We start from the raw sequence: 22,387 nt of genomic DNA on the forward strand, positions 1-22,387 counted from the left end.
CAAAAAGGACTCAATATTTCAATCTAGCCCTTGGCTATAACTTGTTTTGTTCCCAGGCAGTGGTGGTTTTTGATATGAGCGATATGGGCCGTTGCCCAGGGCAGCATTGTGGTGGGGGGGGCGGCATCATGGGCATGAGCAAAAAAAGTTGCTCTCACTCATGTTGCCCCGAGATCATGCGCATTTTGGGGATTGCATAGGCACCAAACAGTTTTCTCTTGCCCATTAGCAGAGTCAGGGTCCCCTCCATTTGCGAGGTGTGTCTGCTGCTTGCCCCACAGGGAGGAGAGGGCAGGGCAGCGGGGGATTCTCTGCCTGGCTGGAGTAGCATCAAATAACCAGCTTGCAAAATAAAACAACAGACCTGTCATGGTCTGTGTGCAGGCAGGAAAGGACCCAAAAACGCAGACTCAAACACTGAGGCAAAACTGAAATGCAGAAAAGCAGCATTATTTCTGGACATGAGGGGAGCTTAATTAAAGTTGAGGATGCAAAAATAAACTAAGCAGGCAGAACACACAGACATATATGAGAGAGATCACAACGAGGGAAATGAGTCATCAGGGAGACACAGCTGGGGGAAATCAGACTTAACAAGACAGAGGAAGCAAAGCTAGACACACTGACATGAGACACAGACCTTCAAAGTAAAACAGGAAACACACCAACTGAACTCTAGACATGAAAACTTAACAGAGACTGAGGAAACAGAAAATAGAGGCCTGAAAAGCAGGACAGAAAGGCACAAAGAAAGCACACATTAGCAAAACCTAAGAACTAAAACCATAATAGCCATAACCGAACCTGGGTAATAATAATAATAATAACTATAATGATCGAAACAGCACAACAAAGGATTCAGAACATAAGCCATAATATAAAATACAAAAACATGGCTGGATAAAAGAGGAGCTGAAAAGCAGTTGTTCTTGGCTTTTGTCGGTCCCCATGATAGAGCGAAAAAAAAACCCAAAAAACCAACAACTCTTCAGCGGAAACTGGCAGGAAACAAAACATAATGAGGACCGTGCTGGCAGCCACTTAAAAGAAATGGATCTTTCATCAGTTTTGTGAGGAAAGATGATTCATATAAAACTGGCTGGGACCTGGACTATACATACAAAACTAATTATACCATAGCTAACGTCTGACATAGCTTTAGAAACCTTTTTAAAACTCGAGAACAAATACTAATAAGTAAAAGTTATTAAGGTGTTTTGCAGTCAACTGTTCTCATAATCAATTAACTAAACGGTTTACTCAAGGCTTTTAAGCCTTCCTAAACGTGTGTAGGTTCTAATTTGACATTTAATTTGTGTCTTCTTTTTTTTGTCAAAAGTGGGTCAATGATGTTGTTGTCAGATGATTGGCAGAAAGTTTACAGTGGTTTTCTCTGATAAGACTGAAAATAAGTCAAGAGAAACAACAACTGAAAAATAATGTATACATAAAAAAATGTCTTTATGAATGAATTATATGCAAGGATTTGCCCAAAAGTTTAGTTCCTCTGGTTCTTTCCTTGGAAATTTGTTTTATCCCTCATCCAAGGGATTTCTTCAGTCTGAAAATGATGAAATGTTTGCAAACTGTTGAATTCAATCGACTTTTTAAGGAGAGTAGTTAAATGCTGAAATGCTCACCAAAGCTGAGGGGAAGTGAAGGTCCTTGCAATATAGGTGAAACTGACCCCTTTTATCAGTGTTTGTTCCCATTAACTATTCCAGATCAGCCTCATAACATACAAACTGCTGTTTGCATTTTTATTTCTCCTAGTATGTAAAAAACTAGTGCAAGTATATAAAACCTAGTATATAAAAACTACAAATCACCTTTGAACAGAAAGTGTTCTCTGTTGAATTGCTGCACAGAGGATGTAACACCCATGATAAGCGTGAGGTGTGTGTCCTTGTTACGAATCAGCCATCCTCAGCTTCCAGGTTAGAAAAGTGGAACCATTAGATATTCAAATACATCTCTCCACAGCTGCTGATGCATTCTACAAAAAACAGTTTGTTAAAAACACTTGCAGGTTAATCACCACTGATTTATCACGGACCCCACTTACTAAAACATTACTGATACACGGATGACTGGGATATGTAGTTTATAATTTCAACAATATCCTGTACAAAATGGAACTATAGATGTCAGATGTGGTGTGATGCCCATGGGATTTTTTAACAGGACACTACAAACCTTTAGAGTACTCATGCTACTTTACCAAACTTTTGATGGCTCAGTGTGCAGTTCCTGCTTTAAATGCAGTTACTTTTAAGATTCAGGAATCTAAGTGATAAGAGGCCAAAAACGTTTGCTTATGAAACTAAATCAACAGTGTCACTGCCCTCTGCTAGACAGAGGGCAGTGACACTGATAAGAGAACTGACAGTTATTATTTTAATCAGCCTGTCCCAGTTCTTTTAACTCTAAGTATCACATAGCATCAAAGCATGTCAGCATTTTAATCATGATTTTAAGGCTGTAGGTTGCAGCCATTGTTCTAACACTGTGTGAAAGTAACAGGGTTCTAATTAAGGCTTTTTATTGTCACTGATTTCTGTAACTGATCTGATTCCGATACACAAGGTACCAATTCAATTTGATCCCCGATTCGATTTAAGTTTGACAGTCAGAAATATTATAATTCTGGTCATTTATTAGTACATACTATATTTTTTATATCCATCTATTTATTTTTATATCTTTTTATATCTATCAGAGGTGTACGCATCAGAGCAGATGCCTTTGTGTCAAAGTAACTGAGGATAAAACAGAAAAACATGAAGGAGATTTTCCTGGCCTGACTTTAGCAGATAACCATAAAAAGATTCAGCAGTAGAACAACAAATGAGGAAAACCATGAATCAACACATGAACATTTCCTGATACTGCAGAAGTGAAGCACAGAAAAGTTATACAGGTTTGATTAGAGACACAGCTAAGAGTTTTGCAATCTTTTCTGTTTACCTGCTCTTTAATCCTGTTGGCGTTTTAGCTGTTTGGCAGTTGTTGAAATAGTTTCAGCTTTAACCTAAGATTCTGGTGTTTCTGTCAAAATACATTTATATTTAAAAGCCAATTCAGGATTTAATCAATCGATATCACTGTATTCAAACTAAAATTGATTTGAATCGGGGAAATCAGTTTTTTAAACCCAGCTCTAGTTCTAATACTCTGAGCTGCTTCAAACTTTACAGTGAGTGCAGAATTATTAGGCAAGTTGTATTTTTGAGGAATAATTTTATTATTGAACAACAACCATGTTCTCAATGAACCCAAAAAACACATTAATATCAAAGCTGAATGTTTTTGGAAGTAGTTTTTAGTTTGTTTTTAGTTTTAGCTATTTTAGGGGGATATCTGTGTGTGCAGGTGACTATTACTGTGCATAATTATTAGGCAACTTAAAAAACAAATATATACCCATTTCAATTATTTATTTTTACCAGTGAAACCAATATAACATCTCCACATTCACAAATATACATTTCTGACATTCAAAAACAAAACAAAAACAAATCAGCGACCAATATAGCCACCTTTCTTTGCAAGGACACTCAAAAGCCTGCCATCCATGGATTCTGTCAGTGTTTTGATCTGTTCACCATCAACATTGCGTGCAGCAGCAACCACAGCCTCCCAGACACTGTTCAGAGAGGTGTACTGTTTTCCCTCCTTGTAAATCTCACATTTGATGATGGACCACAGGTTCTCAATGGGGTTCAGATCAGGTGAACAAGGAGGCCATGTCATTAGTTTTTCTTCTTTTATACCCTTTCTTGCCAGCCACGCTGTGGAGTACTTGGACGCGTGTGATGGAGCATTGTCCTGCATGAAAATCATGTTTTTCTTGAAGGATGCAGACTTCTTTCTGTACCACTGCTTGAAGAAGGTGTCTTCCAGAAACTGGCAGTAGGACTGGGAGTTGAGCTTGACTCCATCCTCAACCCGAAAAGGCCCCACAAGCTCATCTTTGATGATACCAGCCCAAACCAGTACTCCACCTCCACCTTGCTGGCGTCTGAGTCGGACTGGAGCTCTCTGCCCTTTACCAATCCAGCCACGGGCCCATCCATCTGGCCCATCAAGACTCACTCTCATTTCATCAGTCCATAAAACCTTAGAAAAATCAGTCTTGAGATATTTCTTGGCCCAGTCTTGACGTTTCAGCTTGTGTGTCTTGTTCAGTGGTGGTCGTCTTTCAGCCTTTCTTACCTTGGCCATGTCTCTGAGTATTGCACACCTTGTGCTTTTGGGCACTCCAGTGATGTTGCAGCTCTGAAATATGGCCAAACTGGTGGCAAGTGGCATCTTGGCAGCTGCACGCTTGACTTTTCTCAGTTCATGGGCAGTTATTTTGCGCCTTGGTTTTTCCACACGCTAGTGATGGCCCGCTTGAAGCTGAGGCTCCGGAGCGTGTGTCGATAAAAACAACACACTGGTTCAGAAGCACTGTGTCGAGGCTTGCTTCGTTTGGCAAAAGTCACGTGACCAGTGACGTCCGAAGCTTCATTACGCACGTAACTGCTTCGGTACCTGATTCAAATGGAACGAAGTGAATCATTCACGGGATTTGTGGAGTGTCTTGATGGTGACAGATAGCGAACCACTGATCATTCTACTGAGAGATTTGGTTCTGTTGTGTGGGAGTATTTTGAGTTGATTCTGGTCAATCGGGTGGGTTTTCCAGCTTTGTTTTCTGGCTGTTTGCTTTTGTTTTGTGCGTCTTTATTTTACCTGAAAACGGGAAAAACTTAAAATGTAAAAAATCTGCTTTTCATAATATAAATATCATTAAATAACTTCCATATGACTCGTAACATTTAATGTTATAAAAAGATATATTTTATTTAAAAAAATAATCTTAAAATGTTAGTCTACAAAATGTGCAGCAATTTTATTTATTTATTCTCTTTAGCTGATAGTTTGTGGAGCCATAACTGCATCTCTACCAGTTTTTCTGCACTCCAGCCTCTTCTGTGCCATGTGAAGGGATTTTCCTTAAGGCAGGAGAAATTATCTCCACGAAAAGGAACAGATTCGGCCATCGCACAGTGGAACTAATTTTCTTCTTAAATAAAAATGAAAAAGGGTTACCTTAAATGCATCATGTTTTTAATTTGCAAGTTCATGAGCATTTCCTTTCCATTTCACAATCAATTCTCCCCAGGTCAAAAATATGTATAGGAAAATTTCCTAATATAATATTATTTATAAATATACCCGTCTAGAGATTAAATGCATAAGTACATGGAGGTAGGACCTCACAGCAGAAGCATACTGCATAATGTGCATTATTATATGTATGTTATATGTAACGTGGTATTTTTCAATTATTGTATTTACCAACATCAAGCAGTCACAAGCAAAGAAAGACCACGCCATGGTGCATGTTCACACAAGGAAAGTTTGCTGGTCAAAATTATTTATTAAATAAATAAACTACATTTTTTAACACCAAAAAATACACATTCAAAGCAACACAACAGCAGCCCAATATCAGACAGAATTCCACTCTGTAGAGTGGGCAATCATTATGAAGCAGTTGGTTTTATTTTGTGGATTCAAGCTGCTCTTCATATTTTTGGCCACAAGATGTCACCAGAGAGGACTGTGTTGAAAAGCTTCGAGTAATGAACCGTTTTTCAATACAAGTTTCAGTGCTTCAGAAAGCTTCATTTGGCCATCACTACCACATGCTTCTTGCGACCCTGTTGACTATTTTGAATGAAACGCTTGATTGTTCCATGATCACGCTCTAGAAGCTTTGCAATTTTAAGACTGCTGCATTCCTCTGCAAGATATCTCACTATTTTTGACTTTTCTGAGCCTGTCAAGTCCTTCTTTTGACCCATTTTGCCAAAGGAAAGGAAGTTGCCCAATAATTATGCACACCTGATATAGGGTGTTGATGTCATTAGACCACACCCCTTCTCATTACAGAGATGCACATCACCTAATATGCTTAATTGGTAGTGGGCTTTCGAGCCTATACAGCTTGGAGTAAGACAACATGCATGAAGAGGATGATGTGGACAAAATACTAATTTGCCTAATAATTCTGCACTCCCTGTATTTGTGAAGAGCACATTAGCTTACTAAAAACAGGAGCTCATTAGGTCTGATTTCTCCCAGCTGTGTTTCCCTCCTGTCTCCCATGCCACGATTACTCTCATATGTATTTAAGCCCTGTGTTTTCTCTGCTCTGTGTCATGTCGTACCCTCATATTACACTGTTTTTTTTTTCTTAGTTTTGTTTCTAGCGTTCCCCAGTTTAGTTTTCTCTTTGATTGTGTCAGCAATACAGGTGAGGTTTTTGAGTTTACGTTTTGTATCCTGGAGTACATTTGGGTCCTCCTCTCCTGTCAACACACAGCATTCCTCCATGACAGGGATTTTAAAAATAGATGGCAAATCAAATAGTTAATCCCAAAGCTAATCAATTAGCTAATATCAAAGCTAATCTGTGAGCTAACAGGAGGGGAAATGGATTTTAAATGAGGAGTGGAATTGCCATTTTAAATGTCAGAAATAAACCTTAGATTTTTGTATCTATTTAGTTCTTTCTCTTTCTTAAATTGTGTTTTAAAAACAATTTTGAAAATCATTTTTTTAAATTTAGAATTCAAAAATGGTTTTGAAATGAGGTTTTACTGAAAGTTTAATTCTTCTTTTCTGAAATTCATGAATATTGATTTTAAAAATGTGCTTTTATTTAAAATTAAATCATTAAATAATAAATTACATACATCTAGGATCCCATCTCATTTGACTTGACTTACATCCCAGCACCCCACTGTCTATCCCTCTTTGTCCTGTCTGTTTCAACTTGTCTTGTTTTCCTTGTTGTGTGTCATGTCCTGTTAGGGTTTTGCCCTGTTAAAAACAAAATAAAAAAGAAGTCCGATAATACAAACAAACTGTTTAAACTCCAGTAATGATGTCTTACAGACTTAAGACTTGGATGACCTCTAATTTTCTTCTTCTAATTCAGATAAATTGAGTAAATTCTTGTACTTGTCCCTGCAAATATAATAAATATGGTATCCAACCTGGCTCCAGTAACACTTTGAGGGTTTGAGGATTGGGCTCATTCTTGACTAGGATATGTCCTTCAACATGTACACTACATAAATCTGTAGGAGTGTTTACCTTCATTCTAACATGTGAGCACATGTTAGTTACCATAAACATGAACTTTTTACTATGAAAGCTGCTCAGACACAAATGTTCCTCAGCTCATATGTAATGACTGAAGTGAGGAAACTTTGTGGTAGTTTAACAGCTCCACGCTCCCCCTGCTGGACACATCTGGTAATTGTTTCTAATCTTAGTACTGCTGGTATATATACTGCATGACTGTACTGTCAGTCACAGGAAAACATACAGATACTGTGCTCTAAGCTCTCCTACTCACAGTGACATTAAAAACATCAGATATCACTTGACCGGTCTGAACCGCCAGTCTCCATGGTGATGACCCCACCTACTGAGATTTGATGTAAAGACTGCTGATGTTACAACAAGGTATAATACTGTATTGAACCGATCAGACAGGAAATGTCTATTTTAGCATTTAATGTGCCTCAACTTTGCTGATGAGGTGATTTAATACCTTTTTAATTAATGCATCATATTAAATTACTAATCTGTCTTTTTTTATTTCTTTATACATTATATTTGCAAGCTGTTTCACTGGTGGATTTTAATTGCTAATCCAGTAAATTAACAATTAAACTCATCCTGTTTGGATGAGTGACTGATTGTTTCAGCTGTGGTGGTGTCTGATACTCTGAGAGTAAAGAAAAATATAAAAAGTACATGACAGTTTATATCAAGTCAGTAAGTACAAAACAGATTCCCTGTTTTATGATCAGGTTAATACATTGTATTTAAAAAAAATACTGTATTTCTTACTGAAGCTCATCAGATAAAGACTTTACAAAGCATCTTGATGCATTCTCAATCATCCAGGAAAGTAAATCTCCAAAAGTTGAATCTGTTCATCTGGACGTAGCGTTTTGTGGGAGAAACGTTTCGTCACTCATCCAAGTGACTTCTTCAGTCACCAGGGCAAACCTCCGCCTGCTAAACAGGTGAAAATAGAGCAACAGGACCGCTGAGTCTTTGATTTTATTTATTTTCTGCTGTGTTTTATTTGCATCTATTTGAAAGATTGAGTGCAAACACAGAAAACTATTTTATTTTATGTGCTGGAATGTGCAGAAAATAGGTTTAAATGTTAAACAAATTTCTTCCAGTCAGAGAACATTGCATATAATTTAATTTTTGCCTGATGCATAAATATGGGCAGAAATCTGTGCCATCAGAAACTGAATTTGAATAATTTAAATTTGAATTTGAATTGCTCGGATTGAATCTGAATTGTAACTTGAATAAATGCTTTTGAAAACTGAATTTGAATTAGTCTAATTTGAAATTGAATTTGTGGTTTGAAAATGATCATCACTAAATTGAAATTGAATTTTATATATTGAAAATGAATTCATTTGCTTTGAAACTGCATTTTATCCTTTAAAAATTCAGCTCTCGAATAATTTCAGTTTCACTCTCACCATTCAGTTTCAGTTCTACAATTCAATTTCAGTTCCAAAATTCAGTTTTTGGAACTTACATCCGTTCGGTTCAAGAGTAAACAGCGCAGATTAATAGAACTACGTTTTACTAGCGGACTGAAAGTGTTACTGACGGGAATCTACAGCGTCTTGAGCTGAATTAAGACTTCAGAAGTCATTCGTCATGTCGAATGACCAGCGGATAAACTCTCAGGTTGGTAATAAATGTATTACATGTATAAGAACAAGCGTCATGTTAACAATTGATAGCCGTACAGTAACTTTTATGCTTATTATAGCTGTTAGCTAAAAACGCTAATTTAGCCTAGTTTGCCCTGGATTCAGCTTTGACAAACAAATATGATCGACTGTTTCTAGTAGAATTCCAAAGTTGTCATCTTGTACCCTGTCAGAGCCCTGTATGCTTGCACAGACACCTACAGTAGGGAAACATGCAAAACGGTGTCCAAACCTTTGTATTTTAGCTTTATTTATGTCTTACACGGCATCCCAACTCTTTAGCTAACTTAATAACTTTAGCTAAAGTTAATAGTTAGTCTAATTCATTAGTGCAGCATGAATTAGCCGGATGTAAGTTCCAAAAAACTGAATTTTGGAACTGAAATTGAATTGTAGAACTGAAACTGAATGGTGAGAGTGAAACTGAAATTATTCGAGAGCTGAATTTTTAAAGGATAAAATGCAGTTTCAAAGCAAATGAATTCATTTTCAAACCATAAATTCAATTTCAAATTAGACTAATTCAAATTCAGTTTTCAAAAGCATTTATTCAAGTTACAATTCAGATTCAATCCGAGCAATTCAAATTCAAATTTAACTTATTCAAATTCAGTTTCTGATGGCACAGATTTCTGCCCATACATAAAGTTAAAAGATTAAAACTAATAAAACAAGTTTTAAAAAGAGACTTTTCTATTTGATTACATTTTGTATGATGGATTATGCAGAAAAAGTAGAATTGGGATTGAAACGATTGAAGATCTATCGCTTCATTACCTATTCAGGGTGTAAATCATGTTTTTAAAAAGTAACTAAGTAACTAATTACTTTCAAAAATAAGTAATCAGTAAAGTAACAGGATTACTTTTTGGGGGAAGTAATCAGTAATTAGTTACTGATTACTTTTTTCAAGTAACTTGACCAACACTGTTAATGAATGTCACAAAGGCAGATTGCAATGTAAACCCTGTCTCCAGGTGGAAAACCAGAGGAGTGATACACCTTTTGTCAGGCCTGCAGGCAGTAGCGGTTTTTGATAGGGGCGACATGGGCGGATGCCCAGGGTGGCATCGTGGTGGGGGCGGCATCACGGGCATCTCCAAAAAAAAGTTGCTCGTACTCATGATGCCCCGACATCATGCCAGCGCATTTCGGGGTTTGTATAGACACCGATTGGTTTTCTATCGCCCATTTGCTGGGAGTAAGGGCACCCCCATTTGCGAGGTGCGCCTGCTGCTTGTGGCACAGGGAGGAGAGGGCGGGGCGGCGGGGGATTCTCTGGGGAGGCAGGAGGAGGAGAGACCCGAGGCCGCCGGTCCGAGCGTCAGGTGAACTGAACTTCAGGTAAGAAGTTATGACCTGCAGTCTATCTGGGTCAGATATAAACCAAGTTTAGGTGGAGTTTATTTTCATTATGCGGACGTTTTACAGTCAGTTACAATAACTCGAACTGCGTACTAGCTAGCATGACGGAGTTTATATACAGCTGGGTGGGTGCTATGATGTTACTGATAGTAAACTTTATTTTATTCATAAGGTTAGTAGAGTTTCCAACTGTCCAGTAAAAAACAGAATCGTCCCGCATTCAGAGAAAATATTACGTGTTTCATATTGAGCTGAAAAGGAACACAGTTTGTCCCGTACTTCAGCTACAATGAAAAAGACACAAAGCTGGAGTTATTCTGCAAAATGCTTTACGCTGTCAGCTGCCTCTTCTCCTCTCATTCTCTCCCCCTCCCTCTCCTGTTCCTACTTCAGTCATGAAACTGATCAATGATCAGCTGATCGGCTTTTCTCTCTTGTTTATTTATCGCCCATTTTGTGCCAGAAAGAGGAAACCAGCGGATGTTGCGCTAAACAACAGCAGCACGTTTAAGCTTGATCAGCTGTTAGAATTTATTTAATATTACTTTCTAGTATCAGCTGAGGTTTGCTGGAGCCACAGCTGTGAAAGCTGCTGGTCATGATATCGGTTTGGTTATCTGGTGAGAGGGAAACATGAAGATGAAACCAGGAGATGTCCTTACTGAATCATCAGAGCTGAACAGGTGATGGAGAAACAGGTTTACCTTTTAGGTGACATGAATGAGTTGAAGGGAAGGTATGAACTGTTTCTGAGAGACAAATAACACCAGGATCCTCTTCTAAGTAGCTGACAGCTGGTAACTGTGCAGGGGCGGGTCTAGCAAAGTGTTGCCAGGGGGCCAGGTAGGGCATTAACAGGGAAAGGTGGACACAAAGAAATACTTTCTTATTCTCATTTAAAATGTCTCGTTTTTAATAAATAATTATCTGAATCTTACAACCAAAGTTTTTATCTGATGTAAAATGTATAGAAATCATACATATACCAACAAGACTGTACATCACTGTCACAACAGCGTTTGTTTTCATTCAAAGGCTTTATGGCTTTAATACCTGGTGGGCTGGTCTCTAGTCAAAATGCCCGGGCTGAATTTTTGTCCCAGTCCAGCCCTGGGCACGACACGCAGTGAGTTAATCTGAGCAGGTGCATTAAAAAAAATGGCTGGGCCAGCGGTGCACATTGCAAATTAGCTATATTGAAATTTCCACATTCCGACACTTCAAATGCTTCAGGAACTGTCCGCTCAGCGCAGCATCAGCACCGCGGACATAAACAGATACATCCGTAGACTCGAGACAGAATTCACAATGCGTTTTCAGGACTTTCAGGTGTATGGGAGGGAGACCTGCTGCTTCCAAATAGAGCACATTTCATTCATAATGTTGTAAATCCAAGCCCATTATGGATTCATGATTTGAATCATGGGTTATGCGAAATCCCAGAAATAAACCAGAGACAAAGCGAATCTGTGAACTAAGGTGTAGGTCTATTAGGTTATGTTGTGGTGATCTTCAGGTTGGGGGATGGGTGTTCACACTGGAGTGCAAAACTAAAACCAATGGAAGATGGACAAGAAAAGTTCAAAGCCAGAGGGAGTGTTCGCCCAGGGCGCCAAACAGGCTAGGACCGCCACTGCCTGCAGGATTTATCCCTGTGGTGTTCTCCTCCGTCTTGTGGCGGACAGTTTTTTTTTTTGTTTTTTTTTACTGACTCAAATAATTTGTGAAACATCTTATTGTGACACCCGATTGTTCTCGCATGTAGTTATCGTAGTATTTTTAAATGGTTGTACAAAATAAAATAAAGAACACCAGCTGTGTGATGGCCGAGTCTGTTTCTTTTCTTGGAGATAATTTCTCCTGCCTTAGAGAAAATCCTCTCACATGGAACAGAAGAGGCTGGAGTGCTTTATTTTAAAAATACATTTTTTTTTATTTTATTAAATTTAAGTCAAAAGGAAGTATTTCTAAAGTTATATACTGTAATGATATTTACATTATGAAAAGCAAAGTTTTTCACGTTTTCAGATCAAATATATTTACCAAAATCAACTCGATTGCATTGAAGCTTCCACTTCTGCTTGGTCTGGTAGGAAGTTGTCAAAGATGACGCTCTGTCCCCCTCTCTGAACTCATTATTAAATTTCACTGATTTCCACAACCATACACATTATTTCCCCCGTTTATGGACAATAGCGCTTGGACATCATGGACACTCAGATAAAACTCATGGACATTTCCTCTTCAGTGTGGACCAGTGTTTTTGATATTGTGGTGTGTGATTTATAGGAAATTTAATTGAACTTGAGAATCTGTTTTGCTTGATCTAAACTACAGGACTATTTAGTTGTCACTGTTTTGATTGAAGGTTTTAATTGAACTACTGCAGCAGGAGTGATTGTTTAAATCTTTCCTCTTCTTCCCTTATTTTTCCTTGGTTTTGTACATACATGGTACCTGCAAAAGCATTTTGTGTTGTGTGTATTTATTTATTACTGAGCATCAGCTCCAGTAGCAGTTCTTAAATCTTCAGATTAATAATAGCCCAATATTCTGCTTAATACGTAACGTGTATCAATTCATTAGCGATCAGTGTTACACGTCACTGCAGGTGTGACTGGACAAGCATTCCTCCTCTGATATAACTGCAGTCAAATCAGATCTGGTATTTGTAAGAGTGCCAGCTGTTGGTCAGAAAGTGGCATTACAGGTAACAGTCAATATACAGGACATTTAAGGTAGAAAAATGCACAAACACACAGATCAAACTGATTGATCAGCCATCAGAGGAGTCAGATCAATGGAGCTGCTTCTGTTCCTGATGTCTGCTGTGTGATACTGGACCCGAACTCTCCCTGCAGAGGAGACACAAGACAGTCAGAGACACACACACATACGCACGCACACACACACACACGCACACACACACACACACACACAAACCTTTGACTCTAAGCAGCACTCTTTTGTATCTCTTGATCTCCCCGTAGACTCTACAGCTGTACCTCCCGCTGTCTCTCTCTGTGGGCTGTTCCAGGGTCAGACTGAGGTCTCCAGACTTCAGCAGAGATCTTCTCTTCATCTTTGTTCGGTTTCTGTAATCCTGGTGCTGTTCTCCAGGCTGATCAGAGCCGTTCTTATACACGTGGACCTTCCTGTCATCATTGTTCCACCACACCACTTTAGCATCTGCGGGCAGGTCTTTTGTGGTTTTGAAAGGTAGCTCGACAGACTCCGCCCCCTCCTCCACCTCTACATGACAGACTGAGAGGACAACAAACTTCATAAACAGTCTAAAGCACAAAATAAGATTTATGTTCATGAAGATCTCATCATCTCTTCTTCTCCTGCAGCTCACACCCAGCAGCAGCACTGACCTCTGACTTTCAGCTCCACTTGTTTCATCAGGATTATTTTTCCCTCCCTGTTGTAGACGGTGCAGGTGTAGATGTCTGTGTCCCAGTCTGTGGGGTATTTCAGGGTCAGACTGAGGTCTCCAGTTTTCAGCAGGTCTTTATTCATCAGTGTTCGGTCTCTGTAATAGTTGTCCTGATCTTCAAGCTGGTCAGATCCGGTCTCATACACGTGGACCTTCCTGTTGAATTTGGTCATCCACTCCACTTTAGCATCTTTAAGCAGGTTTATAGTAGTTTTGCAGGGCAGCAGGACAGATGCCTCCCCTGAATCCACCTCCACCTGGGGGACTGAGAGGAGAAAAAAACACAACATGAGCTGTGCAGCAAAAGCAGCTCTGAACATGTTTTATTTGAATGGAGAAAATGACATCTGTGCAATAAAATCAAGTTTGACTGAAAAAATCTGGCAGCTTAACCACCACAACAAAAATTGAAATGTACAGCTCTGCTATCACTTCCAACATAAAGTGAAGACAGAAAACTAAACAGCAGTAGTGTTTGTAGGATTACTGATGTTGGACTAGCTGGTATATAATTTTTAATATCATCCTATTTGGTGGCTAGCTACAAAGCTATGGTTAGCATGAACACAGTAAAGCTGGAGGATGAATGCTAACTTTTTTCGACTCAAAGTTAACCTGAGGGTTCCCAAATGTTAGGGACAAATATAATTGCATGGCAGGATGCTGTTAACAGACTACTAACTATCCCTAACCCAAACTTCAGTGAGGAGAACTGCAATATAATCTTGGTCATTCATATACTGCTGCAAGGGCTGAGCTGTAGTTACATCGTAAGGTTTTAAAAACTGAACTTTAAAATGAACAATGGTAACAAAAACCCAGAGGCCGACTGTGATCACCGACTTTTTAAAAGGCTTCTTCAAATAAAATGGAACAAAGTATTAAAACATGTTAAAAAGACAGCTGTCATGGGTCTGTAGCTCGGTCCACGGTTTTAGGGAACGTATTTAGTTTTAAAGTAAGTTACACGGCTTTTCCTGCCTTTCTGAGGAAAATGCTGATATGCATATCAGCATAATCGTGGATTATTATGATTATGATATTAAAAAAGACATATACATTAAGAAACAGATAATATTAGTGTTTCTTTTATGTATTTAGATTTTTGAAAATAATTATTCATGCTATAACACTGTCTATAAATGCTTCGTAAGAACAGTTCTATAACATTGTCTATCATTACTTTGTATGGATTAGGTGCAAGATTTGTGAAGTGTGGATAATTTAATGCAATAACAAACTGTGCCTTGTTCTCAGATGGACAGAAAGTGGAGAGTGATAGATGAGATGAGGAGATGGAGTAAGAGAGGCAAACTGAGTCACAGGCAGAGCCGAGTTTATTTCCCACAGTTTTGTTTCCTTATGGTTCCAAGCACCTTCACCAATCTTTGCATTTTATTATTATCTCATAACACTTGTTTAATCAGCTACCATCTCTCCTATGGACTTTTTAATGTCTACAGTCTCAGATCAGCACAGCCCTGCCCTCCAGCACTATCAGCTGCAGGAGCAGCAGAAACCCCTCAACAGCAACATTGTACCCATCATGTAGACATAGGCTAAGTTTGCTTTGCCTTGTCCCCACCTGATGACAGTGATATAGTATGATGTGATTCCATATTACATTGTTGATGAATGTGGTTTGTTGTTATTCGGCCTGTTTCTACGTGCTCCTTTTGAACTTTGAGCACCCGCCTTTTTAAAAATCTCTGCACAGCCTTGTCCCTGTATATGTGTATAGCTGTCTGGACATGGGTGTGTGTATCTGAAAGAAAGAATTACAAGCATCATCAGGCTGAGGAGAGTTCCTGCTCTGAAGCCAGCTGATTGCCTTCATCAGTTGCCTCTCTACTTAACTGTGTGCCTGAGCTTCAGTCGGTGCTGGATCGTTGAGTTCACGGTGGGTTTCTTAGTGAGAACTTTATGTGTGTGTTGCTTGCCAGTTTAATTCATGCGTTTTCTCACTAGGTATTAGGAACTGAGCGAAGCCCCTGTACAGATTTGGAGTTGGGGTTGTCACGATTCACATCACAGACAGGAGCACTGTGTGGGATTCAGGGATAAACAAAGTAAAAGCTATGTTCTGACCTCTGACCTGTATAAGCAGCACTGACCTCTGACCTGTATCAGCAGCACTGACCTCTGACATGGAGCTGCACATTTTTCGTTGCCAGTATGTTTCCCTTCCTGCTGTAGACGGTGCAGGTGTAGGTGGAGTTGTCATCATCAGTGGGATACGTCAGGGTCAGACTGAGGTCTCCAGGTTTCAGTAAATTCCTCTTCATCTCTGTTCGGTTTCTGTAAAACCGGTGCTGTTCTCTAACCTGGTCAGAGCCATTGTGATACACGTGGACCTTCCTGTTGTTTCTGTCCCTCCACTCCACTTTAATGTGTTTTAGGAATTTAAATATAGTTTTGCAGGGCAGCTTGACAGACTCCACCCCTGAATCCACCTCCACCTGGTAATCTGAGAAGACAACAAAGGACAACATGATGACATCAGCAGCAGCTGTGATGGTCACATGACCTCCCTGTCCCCTCCTTGTCTTCTAGTCTCAGTCAGATTGTGTCTCAGTTTGTTCCTGATGTGTTCCTGACTCGTTCTTTGGTAACTAGTCTGCAGCGTCCTGTAAAGTGCTGCAGACATGTTGGATGAAGAGCAGAAGAACAGACAGACTGAGCCTCCACAGTCGGCCATGTCTCACACACATCAGCACAGAAACCATGAAGATCTCAAGTGTCTGCTCTGAACACAGTCAAAGAGCCACCAGAGGACACCTGTTAACCACTGGTATTATGGGTAGTGTAGTAGGAAAGACACTTACCTGACATGTAATAGTGACGTAAATAATATAAAAGACCTCCAAAAATCACAAAGACAAACAGGAGAACCAGAAGATCTTTGAACCAGGATGGAAATGGTTCTGTGGGGAAACATAAAAAATGACTTCTAATCTCTAACCTGTGTCTACAGTATTGACCTTTGACCTTTATCTCCAGCACCTACTTTTGACCTGCAGCATGACTTTCTGTCTCAGGATGTCTTTGTCCCTGTAGATGGTGCAGATGTATCCTCCTGTGTCCCTCACTGTGGGGTGTTTCAGGGTCAGACTGAGGTCTCCAGTTCTCAACAGATCTTCATTCATCTTCGTTCGGTCTCTGTAAACTTCATCCTTAGTTATAAGGTCATCATTTCTGTTAGAATACTCATGGACTTTGATGAGTCCGAGGTCAGAGCGAGTCCACTCTACTGTGGTGTCCTCGGGCAGGTCAGGTTTTGTTTTGCAGGGCAGGATGACAGACTGTACCCCTTTCTCCACCTTCACCTCCACTTGCTGTTCTGAGAGGACAATAAACCAGTGTCAACCATAGAAGTGGCAGCAAAAGGCCTCTAAATGATTTGTGTGATTTTAATGTATGTAATGTATGTACAGATGTGTGTGTGTGTGTGCTGAACCTCCCAGAGGTAAACACAAATAGATCTGCACATGCACAGAATGAATTTCTTTTGCTTCTCATATTTTGCTGTTTTCACAAAGGTCAAGTCTGCAAATGTTCCTGTTGGGTTCATCACGACCTTCAGAAACCGTTTAAGAAATACTCTCAACTTTCTCTGTAGTACTGAATACGACATGTAATTACAGCAGGTGTTAGAATTTGATGCTGACCTTTGACCTGCAGCTGGATGTCTCTGAGTCTCCGTTCTTTTCCTCGAGCACTGATGGAGCAGGTGTAGTTGCCGCTGTCAGTCTTTATGGGTTTCCTCAGAGTGAGGCTGAAGTCTTTAATGATGAAAGCGTAACGATTCATTGATGTGCGTCTGCTGTAACGCTGGTTTTGTCCTGTAAGATTGTCTCCTATTTCTCGTCGTATGTGGACAGATTTGGGATCAAGGTCACTGCGAGTCCACATCACTGTTGAATTGTCCTCAAGTATATAATCTGGGTACAGACAGGACAGAAGGACAGACCTTTCCCCCTCATTCACCTCCACCACCACAGCCAGAGCATGCTGGGAAACTGGAGGGACAGAGACACAAGCACAAATCAAATGAATGTTGTGTGTTTGACCCAGAGTTAAAAGAATGGATACAACCAACATTTTCTTCATCCATGCTATTCCACTTATCCTAGTCAGGGTCATGGGGGTGGGGCAACATTCCCACCAATTTTGAAATTAACCTAATACCATAAACATTGCATTTCTTTGGACATTGGGAGGAAGTCACAGTACCCATGCAGAACCCACGTAAACATGAGGAGAACATGCAAACTCCACAGAAAAAGACCCCAGTGGGGCAGAGTTGAACTCATGCTAGGAGGCAACAGTGCTAACCACCACACCACCATGTAGCCCAAGAACGCGAAATAGCTTCAATTATACACAGCATTCTTTTTCCAATTAAAAAAAACAAAACTATTGATACAATGTCAGTAACACAGAAACTGGAGCATTATAACAAACCTCACAGGCCATAATTTCGATCTTGTGTGACAAGACAGATGAGCAGTCACACTCCTTCAGGACAGTCACTGTTTTTCACTCCAACAGTCCACAAATGCTCCAAAACATGTTACAAAGGCAACAGGACATATTTACTTATGAATTCACAAGGAGGAATCTTGCTGTTATTAGGAATCTATATTCCGTACAGAAATATTTTTATCTTCTATCTTTTAGTGTAGAGCATATCTAAAAACCATGTTTTCCAGCTGCCTTTGAAAAACGGCCAGACAAACTAATCCAGTGTTTGACAGAAACTGTCATGCTTTCCCGTGTCTCCCCGGCGTTCACCTCTGAGATCGCACTGTTGTTGTTGTGTCTCTCTTCTTTCTCTCTCCCTCACTCTTCTCTGCAGGGGTTGAACTTGTTGTGGGTTCCCCCCTCAGGCCTGGGCCCCTGAAAATAATTACTCACCTGTTGCTCATTATCTTGTCACTCGAGCCACTGCTTAAGACGACAGCTCAGTGTTTCTCACTGCTGGATCGTTGAACGACACTAGTCAGTGTAGCCCCGGCTATTTCCTGGAAATTCTCATCCCTAATCTTTTCCTGACTTGTTTTCTTTTATATAGATCTTCCTGGACCTGTCCGTGTTTTCATCCCTGGAGTGTGATCATAAGCGTGTGTGGTTTTCCCTCCCTTGTCCCTGAATTACCCAGAGCTCCTTTTCACTTGTACCTTGTATATAGCTCCTGGTGATATTGTTCATTTTCAGTGTAAGCACAGTCCTGCTCTTGCGTCCATTCATTCCTTGTGAGCAGACATGGGCACTGTAATCCGATTACTTTTTTCAAGTAACGAGTAAGGGATTACTATTGCAAAAACGGTAATTAGATTACCGTTACTTTCCCGTAGGAACGCTGCGTTACTGCGTAGTTTTTTGCGAGTGTCTCATGACAGTGACTTAAGCGAGTGCGACGTTCGTGGCAACAGCTGTGTGCAGATCAAGAATGGATAATATATGAGTGCGGGAGAGAGTATGAGCATGCAGCGTTTAAAGCGTGGAAGTACTGACCTTACTTTGAGTTTGATTCCATAAAAAGTGACAAAAACATTAGTGTCCGTTGTGCGTGGGAAGAAAACGTCTTTTTACAGCGAAAAAACCCCCCTAAACTTCCAAGCAAGCACCGAGTGCGCTAATACGAAACTCATAGAGAAACTCACAGAGTCTTCAACTGACCGCTGCGGCACACCTACACCTGGGCAAATCTCCGCCTACCCCAGTCCTACTTTACAGGTGAAAATAGAGCAACTAGTCTTTGACTTTATTTATTTTCTGCTGTGTTTTATTTGCATCTATTTGAAAGAGTGAGTGTAAACACAAAAAAATATTTTATTTTATGTGCTGGAATGTGCAGAAAATAGGTTTAAATGTTAAACAGTCAGAGAATGTTGCATATAATTTAATTTTTGCTTGATGCATGAAGTTAAAAGATTAAAACTAATAAAACAAGTTTTAAAAAGAGACTTTTCCATTTGATTACATTTTGTATGATGGATTATGCAGAAAAAGTAGAATTGGGCTGAAAGATCTATCACTTTATTACCTATTCAGGTTGTAAATCGTGTTTTTAAAAAGTAATTAAGTAGCTAAGTAACTAAGTAATTAATTACTTTTGAAAATAAGTAATCAGTAAAGTAACGGGATTACTTTTGGGGGAAGTAATCAGTAATTAGTTACTGATTACTTTTTTCAAGTAACTTGACCAACACTGCTTGTGACAGACCGATTCAGTCAAGTCATGAACTCAGCAAACTTGGACGCAACTCGCTGGGTTCTCATATCTCAAGACCTGCTGCACTTCAACACATTAAAGAGAGAGAGATAAGAGAAAAGCTGATGATGAGAGCAGAGAGAGGAAGGTGTACTTACCGTGCAGGAGGATCACAAACACCACAAACATCTTCATGTTCCTGTCAAACTCAGAGACTCTTTAAAAGCCCTTCAGGACATCAGCTCACAGCAGCTCTCACTTTCCTCTGCTGATCATCTACTGACACTCTCACACTGCTCACACTGTCACAGCTCAGAGGTCAGCTTCACACCTTGTTAAACCAGATCAGTGGAAACAAGTCCAGACGCGCATAGATCACTCGTGGGGAAATAGGAGGATGTCGGCTTTCCTCGTAGTTTCACACCTGAGCGCTCCCATTGGGGGCGACTGCTTCAGCCTCAGCCCAACACGCACAAAGCTCCACCTTCAGTCCTGACACTGAAACATCCACTGTAGCTACAATGATGCAGATGTGTTTCCATTCAGATCATGGACATAAAGCAGCTCCAGGATGAACAGTGTGAAAGAACTTTTCCAAGCATGAAGCTCAGCCAGTCACAGGACAGGCCATGATCAACTGACAAATCTGCAGGGATTTGAAGGTTCTAGGTGTGGCTGACAGAAAGTGGATCAACAGGTGTAAAACTATGACGACACACAACGGTCTCCCCTTTTCTTAGGAATCAGTTTTGGCAGTCTGCCATGATGTCTGGCTGCACACACTAAATCTGAAATGTAAAACAAAAATAGCAAATCAGACAAAAAGGACTCAATATTTCAATCTAGCCCTTGGCTATAACTTGTTTTGTTCCCAGGCAGTGGTGGTTTTTGATATGGGCGATATGGGCCATTGCCCAGGGCAGCATTGTGGTGGGGGGGGCGGCATCATGGGCATGAGCAAAAAAAGTTGCTCTCACTCATGTTGCCCCGACATCATGCTAGCGCATTTTGGGGATTGCATAAGCACCAAACAGTTTTCTCTTGCCCATTAGCAGAGTCAGGGTCCCCTCCATTTGCAAGGTGTGTCTGCTGCTTGCCCCACAAGGAGGAGAGGGCGGGGCAGCGGGGGATTCTCTGCCTGGCTGGAGTAGCATCAAATAACCAGCTTGCAAAATAAAACAACAGACCTGTCATGGTCTGTGTGCAGGCAGGAAAGGACCCAAAAATGCAGACTCAAACACTGAGGCAAAACTGAAATGCAGAAAAGCAGCATTATTTCTGGACATGAGGGGAGCTTAATTAAACTTGAGGATGCAAAAATAAATTAAGCAGGCAGAACACACAGACATGTCCGGCAGCCTCGCCTCTGTCAGTGCGCCACAGGGTGGCTGTGGCTACAATGTAGCTTACCATCACCAGTGTGTGAATGTGTGTGTGAATGGGTGAATGACTGGATATGTAAAGCGCTTTGGGGTCCTTAAGGACCAGAAAAGCGCTATATAAATACAGGCCATTTGCCATATATGAGAGAGATCACAACACTGACAAAGACAAACACGGGGCTTAAATACACTGAGGGATAACAAAGGAAATGAGTCATCAGGGAGACACAGCTGGGTGAAATCAGACTTAACGAGACAGAGGAAGCAAAGCTAGACACACTGGTCGTGTCCAAATTCATGGGCTGCATCCTCCTGAGGCCGCATTTGTAGACCGATTACGTCACAGCGACGCGCCGAAGGCTGTCCAAATTCAGACTCCTCTGAATGCAGCCGACAAATGCGTCCTCCTTTTCCCAATTTGAAGGATGGGTCGGTGTGTCCTTCGTGGCCCACCATATCCCAGAATTCATAGCGCCCAGCCAAACTCCAGTTTCCGGCAATGGCGGCCGCTACTAAGTTTTAAAATTACTCTTATTAATCTTTCTGGGTCACAAAATAAACTTTTAATATATTTTCAGGCGAGAATGTGGCTGTGTAAACTTCAAATATCCGCTCGGTTTATCAAGATATCGCATATTTGCAAAAGTGCTTCGACGTTTTCGGAGACGTCTGTTACCCACCAGCTCGATAGCAAGCCGGGAGCTCGAGGGTCACTGAAGCCGCCGAGAACGGTACAACTCCCGGCACATCATTTTCAGATCACCGCGGACTTTCGCTACTCTGGTTAAACGTAATATATAAGTCACTTAGACAACCTAAAAATGATATTGTTTGCCTTGTTTCAGTGTTTTATTTGTTTGTGAGTAAATCGCTTTGGCTGAGATTAAAGTTATTAGATTAGATTAGATAAAATAAAACTTTATTAATCCCCCGGGTGGTTTTCACACAGCTGAATAAACGTCAAACAGAAAACTGATTAAACAGAAGTGTGAGATGGTCGAGAATTTACGCCAGTGTCCTGTTATATTTTAGATAGCAAGGAGCAGACGGCCGAGTTTATTAACCTCCATCGAGACAGCGGTGACGCTGATCAGAAGGCTAGACCGTCCAATTCCACGGCTGTTTACTTCCGGCCTACCCGACCTTCTGAGGACCCAGCCCACGTAGA

The 22,387-nt window shown here is 40.4% G+C and overlaps 1 protein-coding gene across 1 annotated transcript; it reads right to left on the reverse strand.

Moving 5' to 3' along the window:
* Window positions 1-11,807: 11,807 nt before the first annotated feature.
* LOC120438386 lies at window positions 11,808-20,366 on the reverse strand. The gene is made up of 8 exons (XM_039608782.1): window positions 19,996-20,366; window positions 17,289-17,639; window positions 16,628-16,960; window positions 16,446-16,544; window positions 15,761-16,087; window positions 13,559-13,885; window positions 13,125-13,445; window positions 11,808-13,036 (listed from the first exon to the last, which is right to left on the reverse strand). The coding sequence occupies exons 1-8, from the start codon at window positions 20,030-20,032 to the stop codon at window positions 12,945-12,947; spliced, it is 1,887 nt and encodes a 628-aa protein (XP_039464716.1). The 5' UTR covers window positions 20,033-20,366; the 3' UTR covers window positions 11,808-12,944.
* Between the last annotated feature and the right edge of the window lie 2,021 nt (window positions 20,367-22,387).

Source organism: Oreochromis aureus, linkage group 3 (assembly GCF_013358895.1).
Source record: "Oreochromis aureus strain Israel breed Guangdong linkage group 3, ZZ_aureus, whole genome shotgun sequence".
Lineage (NCBI taxonomy): Eukaryota > Metazoa > Chordata > Actinopteri > Cichliformes > Cichlidae > Oreochromis > Oreochromis aureus.